Source organism: Dioscorea cayenensis, chromosome 4, assembly GCF_009730915.1.
Source record: "Dioscorea cayenensis subsp. rotundata cultivar TDr96_F1 chromosome 4, TDr96_F1_v2_PseudoChromosome.rev07_lg8_w22 25.fasta, whole genome shotgun sequence".
Lineage (NCBI taxonomy): Eukaryota > Viridiplantae > Streptophyta > Magnoliopsida > Dioscoreales > Dioscoreaceae > Dioscorea > Dioscorea cayenensis.
This window is the reverse complement of record NC_052474.1, coordinates 131,232-145,178: the sequence shown is the minus strand read 5'-3', so window position 1 is coordinate 145,178 and position 13,947 is coordinate 131,232. Positions and strand designations below refer to the sequence as shown.

The 13,947-nt window shown below is 35.6% G+C and overlaps 1 protein-coding gene and 1 long non-coding RNA gene across 9 annotated transcripts; one reads left to right on the top strand and one right to left on the bottom strand.

Annotated features, from left to right (window-relative positions):
• Positions 1–392: 392 nt before the first annotated feature.
• Positions 393–5,005, top strand: LOC120258388. Of its 8 annotated transcripts, none has more exons than XR_005535980.1 (4): positions 393–611; positions 780–3,786; positions 4,628–4,785; positions 4,875–5,005. It is a non-coding gene; the product is annotated as an uncharacterized LOC120258388 (long non-coding RNA). The 8 variants fall into 8 exon arrangements; XR_005535986.1 differs by lacking the exon at positions 4,875–5,005 and having other exon boundaries at positions 780–834; positions 1,268–3,786; positions 4,628–4,837; XR_005535985.1 differs by lacking the exon at positions 4,875–5,005 and having other exon boundaries at positions 780–857; positions 1,268–3,786; positions 4,628–4,837.
• Positions 4,831–8,278, bottom strand: LOC120258387 (protein NRT1/ PTR FAMILY 6.3). Its single transcript, XM_039265765.1, has 4 exons — positions 8,056–8,278; positions 7,736–7,953; positions 7,021–7,601; positions 4,831–5,741 (listed from the first exon to the last, which is right to left on the bottom strand). The coding sequence occupies exons 1-4, from the start codon at positions 8,177–8,179 to the stop codon at positions 4,862–4,864; spliced, it is 1,803 nt and encodes a 600-aa protein (XP_039121699.1). The 5' UTR covers positions 8,180–8,278; the 3' UTR covers positions 4,831–4,861.
• Between the last annotated feature and the right edge of the window lie 5,669 nt (positions 8,279–13,947).

Genomic DNA, 13,947 nt, shown 5'->3' with positions numbered 1-13,947 from the left:
TAGGAAAATAAATAAATAAATAAATAAATATATTATTAAAAAAAAAAATTAACATCTTTGTGGCAAACCATTAAAAGCACAGAGTATGTAATTTTGTTTCTGTTGTGTCTGTGTGTTTGTATTTTGGTTGGTTGTGATTTTTATGTACTCTTTTCAAGCTTAGTGGGGATCTAGTTTGTTCATTGCTGTTTCTCTGTTCTGTTTTGGTGTACTCTTCCTGTCTTTTAAGTTTTAATTAAGTGATTGATCCAAAAAAAAAAAAAATTATTTACTTTTTAAAATGTTAATTATTTTAAATATCAAGGGTATTTTAGTCATTGAGACTGATAAGCAGTTAAGCCCAAGATGAAAGCCCGCCCATCTTTCTTTCCTCTCCGGGCTGTCCCTCTGTTTTAAAAGCTCGTTCTCTTTTTTTGGACGCGTTCCTCGTCTTCCTACATCGCATCCCATCCCATCGTTCTCGGCTTCTCATGTCGGAGATAGCCGCGCTTCTTGCCCCTACTCTCACTTCCATCCCGAAGAGATCTGCCACCATGAGCAGCGGCAGCGGCGGCGGCGATCTCCTCAGTATACACTATACAGCCCACCGAGCTTAAATGCCATTGTGAAAGGTTCTCCTCCCTCTTCTGCATATGCTTTCCTTCTCTTCCAATTTTCAATATGAGATCAAGTTCTCTTTTCTCATAATAAATAGAATTCGTTGTGAAACGGAAACCTATCTCTATACCTAATCGAGTTGGTTTCTGTTTGTTGTTTTAATTTGTATTTGGATGGAGAAGTCGAACTGAGGAAGAAGAGTTGGTGCTCAATGCGGGTGACCAACACGACTGATCAGTATGTGGCCTTCAAGGCGTGAAGTGTGAACTTCTTTCTCTCTCATTGTTGAGTTTCCCTATATTTGTTCATTTTTCTTCAACATAAATTATTCTATCGTCTTGAGAGTGAAAGTTAGAATACTATCTATCTATCTATCCATCTATCTATCTATCTATCTTATTTGTTCATTTTTCTTCAACATAAATTATTCTATCGTCTTGAGAGTGAAAGTTAGAATACTATCTATCTATCTATCTTATTTGTTCATTTTTCTTCAACATAAATTATTCTATCGTCTTGAGAGTGAAAGTTAGAATACTATCTAACTATCTATCTATCTATCTATCTATCTGCCTGCCGCCAAATACACGTGTATTTTTATTTTATTTTATTATGTAATCATCATTCATTTGAATTATATTCAAGTATTGTTTGAATTGGATGTTCTCAGTTACAATGCAAGCTCAGAAAGAGCTTCCAGCTGACCTGCAATGCAAAGATAAGTTCCTTTTCATGATGCCTATTTATTGATTCTATTGAGTTATCAGTTTAATAAAGAAGATGGTAAAGCTGTCTGTAGAGGAGTTTAAGTTGCAGGTTGTGTACATTCCTGCCAGCCAATCTTCCCTCTCCTGTGCCTGAGGAATCAGAGGAGGGATTGTCACCATTGTCATTTGGAGTAGAGAAAGGACCTCGAAGTTCATCTCTGTCTGATGCGGTAAGGGTATTTGGACTTAAGTTTGCTAATGATCTCGTTCTCGTTAACTTATATAAGTTGTCATGGTTTTAGTTTTCAAGTTCTTACCTTTTGTTTTATTTTATCCAATTGACGTATACTGATTCACTGAATGAGAGGGCAAATGCTAGCTATCAGGTGATGCAATCCTCGAGTGAGACAGTGGAAGAAAAGACTTCAGAGGTGGTTTGGATACATTACGTTCTCTCTTCTTACTATGGAAAATTTGGAGCACCCAACCCGTAAATATTGCATAGTTCTGTGTATTTAATTAATCTGCACCTTTTATTTGTGACAAGCAATAAACGTCAATGTCCTTTGTAAAAATAAATAAATAAACTGATGCCCCTTGACTTACTACTTGAATAGAGAATCAACCAGCAGTGTTTGAGATGGGACAAGTGATCCCTTAATCTATCCTGGCAAAAAGTCATCACTTTTGGGTTGTTGAAACTAGTTCAAGTGAAAACCTGCTCCAATCATAGGAAATGACAATGCCCTAAAGGATTATTCTGTCGAGGTGTTTTACTTTCTAAAAAATTATCTGGTTTAATGAATGGTGATTAGTGTTTATGATACTGGAGAATATTTTTCCTATCCATTTTTTTTATGAAATAGATTTTCCTAAGCATTTTTGTTATCATGGCTTCACAGAGTCAGTGGTAGGACTAAAATTGTTGACCATATGGCAGCATTCATGTAAGTGACAGAAATATGGCTCAGATGTTTCAGAGTTAAATCCCATTACAGAATGCAAATGAACATGGGTAGTCAGAGAACTGAAGGTAGGGTGGGATCCTTGACACATTTGCTGTTGAGTAGTCTAAGAAATAAATTATGCACAAGTGTTATCCAATGCTTAGGTCTTGTTATCTTTCTTCTCTTTCTGTTGAAGTTCTGCATTTTTCCTCTTTTGCCCTTTACTTCAGTTGTTTAAACCTATCAACTGGATCTCTGCCCTTCCAATCCTTTATATCCATGCTAATTATACAAGCTAAATTTGCCCTTTGGAAACCAATTTAGCTGTTTCATACCTGAAATAGTCTTCTAGCCCAGTGTTCTGTTCTCAACAAGGCTTATATGGAAAACAAATTCGTGAATAGGTTCACAAAAAGATACCCTTGCATAGTTGCATGTTGCATCAAAAGATTTCAAAGAGTGTCGTTTGGTGTTGATTTGTGTCTAAGAATTTGTGACATATCCATTCCTTATTGTCCATAAATAAATAGGCCTAAGCAAGGATATGCTTATCTATATATTATTTGCCATGATTTTGTGAGAAAATTCTTCAAAAACATTATTCAGTTTATTACTGTAGGCGATGGTAAAAACTTCATTAAACTCTGTAGTAATCAGAGCTGCGTTTGCCCTCAAATTGTCAATCTGAAATGGTGACTTCAGATCTTTGAAGTGTGAACACCTCAAGAAGTTCTTGGTCAAATAATCACAATTTTGTACTTGGAAGTCCATGTTCTGTTTGATTTATATGAGTCTGTGATGTCATGGGCATGCATATATGACAGCAAATTTAAATTATTACCACTGCATTATAGAAAATTTCATTCTTAATGGATTTTGAACCTATCAAGTGACAAATTAAATCATAATGTCTATAAATCTAAGATGTTTTCTGTTTTGGTATCATATTCCTCTACCATTCTGTGTCTTTATCCTTGAAATTCCATCGTAAAAGTAACTGAGCATTTTATCCAAACAAAAAAGGACATAACTGAGCATTGATCAACGATTGTAAGGAGCTGTCCGTATCCCCGATTGTCATGCAACCATGCATATTAGCATGAAACAGACACCAAATCAAATCAGGAAATACTTGTGCTTGAGGATATCATATTATGTTTAATTGCCATGAGAATAGGCTTATCAAAGAGTTTTGGAAAGTCAATCATATGTTATATGTTTCTGATATCAATGTTGAATAAATTGTGATGGAAGCTAAAGAAAGTTTGGATGGCCTCATGAGGAGAAATTACCATGCCGTGCACCTGTCACTTGATTCCTTCAGAAGATGCCTGGCATTAATTGGCAGTTTAAATTCTCTGAAGGGAATTGGCATTTAACAATTAGTTCCGGAAAGCTTGGTGGTGATTCACAAATTTTGAAAGTACTTGTAGTAATTGATGGTTTGAATTTTTCAGGTATCAAACATCATCTCCCTGCTGACCAAGGAAAAAGTTCATGCTATTCAGCAAAACCAGAAACTCAATTAAGAACTGGTATGGTGCTCCAGCTCTGCACTTTAACTAATGTTGCATTCTCTTGTTGATTAGTTTAACACTTTTGCAGTATGTTATTGATTTAAAGGAAGTGTACTAGTTACTAGTTTTAGGTATCTATTGCTTTTAGGTCTTATCTTAAAGAGAAACTATTTGGGTTGAACTAGCGTGAAATGTACTAGATTGAGGCCCTTCTAAGGGACCTTAATGCTTAATATATGGTCACCTAGCTACTCCTAATCTGTGAAAGGTCTCTTCCTGAATCGCCTCTTTGAACACCGGGCAGGATTTTATTTTCCTGTAACAAACAATTTTCACATTTGAAGAACAAGTGGGTGATTTATCTACAATTGATGATGTGTGAAGAAATCTTATTTTTGAAAAATAAAATATGTGAAGAAAATATTTTTAATTCTCAATTGTAAGTCAAGACACCATTCATCTTCCTCTGTGGAGCACTGCCACAAGTTAAATAAGACTCTAGAGTTGACCTTGTGTGATGGTTGCAGTCAATTTTTTTTTTTGTTTTTTTAACTTTATCATACATACAACTCTTTTTTTGTTTTTTGTTTTTTTTCTAATCACCGTGTTTTTATCCATCATCTTGTGGTTCATATATATATATATATATATATAGCAGCAAGAGTTATGTTTGTGGTGTTGGTGGGACTTGTGTGTTTGTGCGTATTAACCAAGTCTTTATTTATATGTTGTCCGATATAATCTTGGGTGGGTCTCGGTATTAAACTCCATGATTTATTATGCGAATAATATATTACAAAATTCACCAGTAGAGAATACAAAGTACAAGTTGAAAAGCATTCTTTTGTTAAGTGAGCAGAGAGCCTGCAGTGTAAACATTAAAAAAGGGCGCCACACCACACTTGTCATCGTGCATTTTCATCGGCTCATCATGTCTACCATTTAAGCAGGAAACGAAGCCTCCGTTCCATTGGCTTCAAAGTTCCAACAACTTGCACGCGAAGGGAAAGACAAGAGGTGAAATTAGGACAGCAGGGGAATGGAATTATTATTCTTAAAAAAAAAAAGATATGTAGTAATATGTATATCATTATTAATGGTAACAGGCCTCGGCCTCGGCTAGCTCCACGGATCCGTTGATGCTGTCATCCCCTACGGCTGTGCCGGCCCTACAATCTTTGTAGACATACCACTTGGCACAGACCAAGAAGACCCCGAGGTTAACGACACTGATCATGGCCAGCAACCAATAGAAATCATAGAGCCTGCCACGGTTCAAGTCGTCGGGCAACCACGCACCATGCCCACTCTCCCCCGTGACCTTATGGACGATGGTCACCAGCACAGAGCTGACGAAGAAGCCGAGGGACAGCGTGCTGAGGAACAAACCTGTGCTCATGGTCTTCATCCCTTTGGGGCACTCCCTTAGAAAGAAGTCCAGCTGCCCAATATACGTGAACGCCTCCCCGGACCCCACCAACAAGAACTGCGGCACAAGCCAGAACACGCTCAGTGGCACGGCTGCCCCCTTTTGGATTGTCTCCGGGTTTGACCACGCTGATCTCAGCCGCTTCTGCTCTGTGAATGCGGCCGCCCCCATGGCCAGGATGGAGAGCGTGAGCCCCACTCCGATGCGCTGGAGGGGTGAGAGACCTTGAGGGTGGCCGGTGAGCCGCCGAGCGACAGGGACGATGAGGCGCTCATAGACGGGAACTGTGAGTAGGATGGAGCCAACGAAGAAGACTGTTAGGGATCCTGCGGGGATTTGGAAGGAGTGACCGATGTGGCGGTCCATGATGCTGGCTTGTGACACCGAGAAGGTGGTCATCTGTGCGTACACCGTCCAGAAGACGATGGTGGTAGCCCACACTGGCAGCAAGCCCACCACCATCTTCACTTCCTCCACGTCCGTCAATGTGCATACCTTCCATTTGCTTTGCTCCTCCACGATGATCGCTGCTCGGTCTAGAAAGCTGCAAATATACGTACGCCCAGAAATCTGATATATTAGAAGCACGATTCCATTATTATATTTTATTATATTTTATTTTTTTAGTTCAATAACCAATAATGTGAGTGTGTGTGTATGCACGGACCATCCATTAATTACAGGTGATCAGTTCTTGGACAACCAAAGCAATGCTAATATATATAGGAAAACATCATCTAGGGACGTCCCTAGATTTCAAATCTAGGGATGTTTTTAAATTTAAGCCGTTGGATCATCATCCGATGGTTGATTGATTATATAAACACTGTATACCTTTTCATTGTTCATGATCACTGTACAACACTGTAGAACGCGGTTTCTACTGTTCATAATGATAAAAGCCGTCAGATTTTCATCCGATGACTACTATAGACATCCCTAGATTTGAAATCTAGGGACGTCCCTAGATGATGGGTTCTCTCTATATATATATTTTGAATGAAACAGGTCGTGCATATATATATATATATGACTTCCACCAGTTACTTCGTCGACAATAACAAGTTCATCCCGATTCCACGAAACAGGTTTATTTATTTGTTTAACCGATGTCTTTACTTGAGATCGAGTATATTATGTTTTTGGGCTGACCCATACATGTTAAAATCAGATGCTCTTGTCTGAATGACTACGTGCAGTGCATAGGATGGGTAATATAATTAAGGTCTGTTGATACCCTTTATCGAGACGAGGGAACTAGGATCACACATGGTGCATGCATTCATGCTAAATTGAAAAACTCCTTGCAGGATAAATAAGTCTGGCTGGCCAGAAAACAAGATGCATGTATTTTGATGAATCATGCAGTACTCCATTCCTACCAAAGCACTTAGCTGTAGAAAGTAGAAACAAATAATGGAGCATGGCTCGGCTTACAAGTTTGGTCATATTCGGGTTGTGTGTTCGAGGGTCTCTCCTCCTTACAGTGAAAGAGACGCTGAGAGGACGGGTGATGCTGACAATAGCAAGTGGTCTATATATATATATATATATATAATTTGTATGGTAAAACATCAACGCCCGTGATCAATCAATTTGACTCTACCAGCGTACTGACCTTTGGTTCTGTCTTTCACTACTCTACTACTAATCGAAATATCTATCTATTACCACTAAAAGTGGTCAAATATATCATTATTAACAGTGTCTATATATATGGAATCCGTCTATTTATCATAATTGTAGGTGAGAGAAGAAAAATAAAAAACGAGAGAGTGAGTTTTATTAATAAAATAAAGAAGGTAATTAATTAATTAAGGTACCGGAAATGCTTGGTATGGGGCAGCTTCTGCTTGGGCTTGATGTTGCTGGTGAGTCCATCGTGATGAGCTGCTACATCATCATAGAGCAAGGAGGGATCAGAAGGCAGGTCCAAGGCCCTTTTTCTCCAGGCACCCCACAGCACCACTGCTATCTGAGTCAATGGGCTCCCCACCAGCTTCTTAAACCTATACCTCCATGTGCCAGCCAAGAAGACGACCAGGCCCGCTAGTATCGCAACAGCGCATATCCCATAACCCCACACCCTCCCGATGTTGTCTTGAATGTACACAAGCACAGTCACTGCCAGCAGAGACCCCAAACTAATGAAGAAGAAGAACCAACTGAAGAACTTGGCCATTGCCTTTTTTTCTTTCGGATCTGACTCGTCGAACTGGTCTGACCCGAACCCTGACACACTGGACTTGAGCCCCCCAGTTCCAAGCGCTGTCAGGTACAACCCCAAGTAGAGCACCCCAAGCTGTTTCCCGTTGGCTCTCTCGCATCCTCCTCCCGCCGGGTCTCCGCACTTGGGCGGCCTCAGACCAGGCGCCACTGTCGATATTGTCAGTACGGTTACCCCCTGAGAGCATAAACAACATATATATATAATGAATCTCAAGTTCAAAAGAAAAAAAAGAAGAACTATATGTATATTTATCTGAAGAAGAAAAAGAAGAAGAATGATGATGATGATGATAGATCTAGGGAGCCTACAGTGGCTTGGACTGCAGCAAAGATGGCGATGGTGAGGTAGCGACCGAGGAAAGTGTCGCCAATGAATCCACCAAGAAGGCAGAGCATGAAGGATGTGCCTAGGAAGTTGGTGACGTCGTTAGCGGAGGCTGCATTGCCGAGATGCATCGTACCCGTGAGATATGTCACCAAGTTCACCGCTATACCCAGTGTTGTCAACCTCTCACACAGCTCCACACCTTCATTTTGTGCATCGTAATTATTATCTCGTTCTTTTTTGAGAATTAAACATGCATGCCATAATTGAAAATGTAGAAAAAGAAAAGATAGAAGTTGAGGACCTAAGATCATGGCGGCACTGGTCCAGCCACCGCTCTGGGTTCTGACCGAGGGCCGGCCTTTGAAATCCCAGGCGTCGCTAAGGATCTTCCCGTTTGCTGCTTCATTATCTTCCAAGCTAGCCATCGATCTTTTCTCAGAATTAATGACAATCTTGCTTTGTCTCCCAACCTAGCTCCTATATACACATATCAGAAAGGCGTTACTCCTTTATATAGAGGAAGGATCATCATCAAATTCATTCTTAATTGGTTGGATATATTATATTAAAATTTTGTTTTTATGTATATATATATATAGAATTTACATTCTATGGACGTCCATAGATAAAAAAAATCTATGGACGTCCAATTATCAGCCGTTGGATCATGATCCAACGGTTGATATTGATGAGCAGTATCACTGTTCATTATACTGTTTCGAACAGTAATCACTGTTCATATTACTGTAGTATCTACTGTTTATCAATGTTAGCCGTTGGATCAAAATTCAATGACTGATAATGGACATCCATAGATTTCTTATCTATGGACGTCCATAGAGGATTGGTCCTCTATATATATATATATATATATATTATCTCCTTATAGTACCGTTTCCTCAATCCAGATTCCAGTGGAGTCTTTTATGTTTGTTTTGCATATTTCAACTCTTTCTCCTGTTTTAGTTTCTAATGTATCTGTGAGTTAGTCACTTTGGTTAATAATAATAATAATAATAATAATAATAATAATAATAATAATTCCATGTTACACTAAATTAAACTAATCAATTATTAAATATGTAATGCACCAAATATATTAAAACAATAACTAATGCACACTTATAATTATTAGGATGACTAATTAAAGGTCAATATAAATATATAATTTTGAATAATGTGAATAAATGGTAGATTTATTGAAAAGAAAATCAACAAAAGTGATCTCAACCATTGGATAGCTCAATGGTATGACACCAGAGTGTAAGGGGGAGGTCATGGGTTCAAATCTCTCTTCTAACAGTACTGTTCCCCGTACTGTCTATACACTGTTCACCCGGGATTTTTATACTATTCTCATACTGTACATATACTGTATATCCGGGTTCCAGTGCTGTTTGGTACTATTTATATTCATAAAAAGGGCGATTGTCGTCAAAAATGATCTCAAACATCATAGATATATAAGGATTAAAAGTTAAAACTAATGATGATTAAGGGCCCAAATGAGAACAAAAAAAGAAGAAGAATTATCACAAAAGGAAATGATCTATTTCAAAGATCATCCATTTATAGTAAAACAAAAAATTAAGCACTCAACTTATTCCATCTTTGGAGTTCACAATATATAATTTATTCGCTAATAATTTGGGGTAATTATGTAGACGAAATCTAGATTTTGTATACTGGTGGTTGCTATTTCTACAAGCTAAAATTATTTAGAATTGCATTTATGAACTACTAAAAAAGGAATATATGGTCAATTCTAAAAATAACTGAGTTTTGAGAAATGATTTTGATCGGATATTCAACTATTGCACTACAAACAAATGTTTTGAAATATTGGCCAAATTAAGAGATCCCTAACCACGTCCTAGATGCTACTATCCAAGCTACTTTGCTAAAGGTTCAAGAATTATTGATATTAGATGGTAGGTTGGCAGCCAAAATGATTCCATACTATATGAAAAATACGTATTGCAAGAAAAGATGGTTCGTCGATTATTCTTTCGTTGTTGCATAGTATGTATGTCATAATTGATAGCCTATTGCATACTGTTTTTAGTGAGATTATCCAAATTGAAAGTTTTGTTGTACTAGGTATGACAATTGGGAATTTTAATTTTTAATTAAAAAATATTTTTAATAAAGGTTAAGTTTTCGTTTCAGGTCTTCATCATTGAAAGAAAAAAACAATATAGAGAAATATAATTGAGGAATTTCAATTCTATCAAAGAGCATGATTTGGAGATATCATCTTTAGATAAAAAAGATAAGAAAACACCTGCCAATATCAACCAAGTCTAAGATGGATAATCTCAAAAAGCAACATCAGTGAATTCGATAAATATAAATTTAAATAAATATAATTTATATTTTTTGATATTATTTCTCCCATTCTTTTTTATCTGTCATGATTAATTAAATTTTATATACCAATAAATTTAGTTATTTCACAAACTTTTATAAAAAAATTGTTATCCTTCCAAAATTACCCATAATTTATATATTCACATTTTTTTCTTATATTTAATTTCAAGAAGAGAATTGAATAGAGTGTTAAGGTAATTTTTGAAAAAAAATAATAAATACTTTTTAATATTAGAAAACAGCATATAAAAAAAAACATGGATTTATGACAGATAAAAAAGAATGGAGAGAATAATATATTATTAGAATTTTTATTATAAAAAAATACATTATCAGAACCATCACTTCTTATCTATTAATTCTTTATAATATTATTTAAGGTTTAGGATTTAATTAGTTTTATGTTTGTATGGAAATTTTCATATATTATATTTTTCTTCTTCTTCATCTTCGAGGTATAGCAGTGGTAGTTATCATGATCTCGGGACACATGCGACCGACTCAACTGGCAGTTGCTATTTGTTAATTAATTAGTTGATGCCTCCCTTTAAATGTTTTTTATTAGATTACGCCCCTTCAATTATTTGTTCTTGAATGTACATTTTCAAACTGATTTAATTCGTTCCTTAATATATATTATATACATGCGAGGCTGTTGATGAAACCACCAAACGAGAAGATGAGATTGCTTCACTGATTGATGTTTGACTAAGGAAATTATTCATTAATCCAGAAAATAAATAATAATAATAATAATAAAAATAAAGAAGGTTTGAACCAAGCGGCATTCAATCGATGAAGAACATTAATTATATAATATCAACAAGAAAACAAATGTCAGTCATATATCATAAAACAGTAATAGAGTTAAATCTGTGCTCTAAAAGAACTGAGCTATTTTTCCATTCTCAGGGCAAAGTTTTCTCGGTGAATCAGTATTTGTTGGATGATATAATTAGTAATATATATATATATATATATAAATAAGAAAAAGATCATCTACGTAAGTTCCTAGATTTGAAATCTAAAGACGTTTTAAATCTAAACCGTTGGATCATCATCCGATGGTTGATTGTTTATATAAACACTGTACATCTTTTTACTGTTCGTGATCACTGTATAAAACGTACAACACTATAGAACACAGTTTCTACTATTTATAATGATAAGAGCCGTCAGATTATCATCCGATGGCTACTATAAACATCCCTAGTTGAAATCTAAAGACATCCCTAGATGATGAGTCCTCATATATATATATATATATGAATCTCCCAAGAAACATCAAACGAGTTAAAAAAACAAAAATAGTGTGATGAAAAAAAAGAGGACTAGGGGGTTGTTGTTTAGGGTTATAAGTGATCATGTGGCCTAAGAAGGACTATAAATCAACCAATCATTTTTTAAAAAAAAGGTTTCCTTGAACCAATTGGCATTCGTCTTCCATAGGAATCAATTAATGCACATTCTTCTAAATAAACTGGACAACAAAAACTAGTTTATAAAATGAACTTAGTTCCAATTTTGTCTGCTAAACTCCAAATTGGGGTACATCCATGATGAATTCCAAGCCAAGTTGTAAGTTGTGAGTAATTTTAATAGTGACACCCCAAGTCGGCTAGGGCTAGCTAATCCCAATAATTGAGGTTCCTTATTCCCTTGATTACAACTCTTTCCAAAGAATTCATAGTGCCCATTTTGATCATGGCCCATCTCCATTATTGCCAAATCACACCTCTGATTTGATCTAAACTAATTAAGAAGCATGTGAATGGTCTCCTTTGGAACAGCATTCTCCCTTCCTGTATCTCAATATATAACATATTTCATGAGGTTGGGTCTCCCTTAACATTAATATAACTGCAAGTTTAATTATTCAATGCTATCACATGCTATAAGAAGATGAATAATGATTAACTTCTCAAGAAATATCTGCAAATTAACGTTTTTATTTCTCTTCATTATGGACATGTAAACACATGGCTCTGTTTAATTTAGAAAACTTGCCAAAATTAGTCTATATGTATTGATTCCCCGTTTTACTTGCACACTTTTGGTTACCATGAAGAACATTAATTAATACAAATTTAAAGAGATAATACATAATTGGTTACTGTCTCACTGATTGGTGGTACCCATTCTCTATATATTAATTAGTTAATTTCCAAGCCCTGAATCGAAAGCTCCTTCAAATTAAGGACACAATATGTGCGCCTGAAAAGTATGAAACTTTACGTGTGAAAACCAAAATTGTCAAGGTTGGAAAACAGAAGCCAATGGGATACCATAAATAACAAGATATATCTATATGTCTCACAAGTAAAACTATGACTACTTTTGCTTTAGAAAAACTCAAAGTATTTTTTTGAAAATTGTATAATACCAGAATTGGTCCATTTATTTTATCTCTCTTATTTTTTAGTCCCTCTACTCAAAAATACGGCCCACTAATCCCTTTACTCTTAAAAATGACCTAATTGAGTCCCTCTATCTTTAATCTTTTCCTATCTAGTTACTCTATTTTTGAAAAATATTGTAAATAATTGATCTATTTTAGAGTATAAAGGATTAAGAAGAACTATTTTCAAGAGTAGATGAGCTAAGTGCATTTCTGAATAGAGGGATAAAAAAAATAAAAAATAAAAAGATAAATTCAGATATTATACTTTTTTGAAATAAATCATTAATTAAGGGCATGTTTGACATCAACACTATGTGATGAGTGTGACTGACTTCTGTTTCTGTTCAAATGAGCTGTCGGACTCCAATAGGTCATTATTGAAGTCCTTTCTTTTCACATCATGATTTATTGTGAAAATAATTTCTTATGGAACACTACAATGAAGTTACCAGCAAGCATTTAATTTCTTTAATACCAATGAAACATCAACGCGCTTTAAGGATGATTAAGACCTGCTTATCTAGGTGGCCTGAATTTTTCCTTTGTTCCTTTTTTTCCCCCCCATTTATTTATTCTTTTTACATCCCTTGTCAATCAATGAATGGTTTGAGGGTCCAATTGAACATGTTGTTTTATCTCCGCTTTTAATTAATAAAAGAGGTGATGCATCTTCGTAAAATGAATATATTAAGATTCGGATAAGTTTGCGCGACCCAAAAAGATCAAATTAATAAAAGCAACAGCCAACTCCTGTGCTATTCACATTCATTCACATCTTGGAAGTTGGAACCATACTAGGTAGTATTTACGATCTATATCAGTATGCAGTCATTCTCATAAATATGCATATATACAGCTAGTTAATTTGATGAAGATCAATTGATGATGATGATGTCTTGTTAGTTGACTGCAGAGTATAAACAAAATCAGATTGATCAGAGTGAAACAGAGCCCTTATCCAATCTAGCTCTGCACTTCAATATAAATCAACATGATGCCATAATGGTAAATATTAATCAATCAAATAATTGGACACATTTTTAATTAATATGAGCCGATCATAGTCACAAGTTGCTACTCTGAGAGGGTCCATAAACCTGTGTGTGTGTATATCGTTTCTTAGAATTGATGGAAATCATCTATATATATAATTTATATATAGAGGAATATTCAAATCCAAAAAATTATATATGGGGCCATTTGAGCTACTACTCACGTAAACATTCAATCATGCACACGTGGGTCCATCCAATGAGTATCCCTCAAATTGAGCTCAAGGGAACACGAAATTAAAAAGGCTTTTCTTGTTTTATATTTTACTGTTGATCAATTTCTGCATTATGATCCTTAAACATATATTTAATATGCTCAAGCAAAGTACAATGAATCTTTAATATTGAAAGCATACTTAAGCTCAAGTTT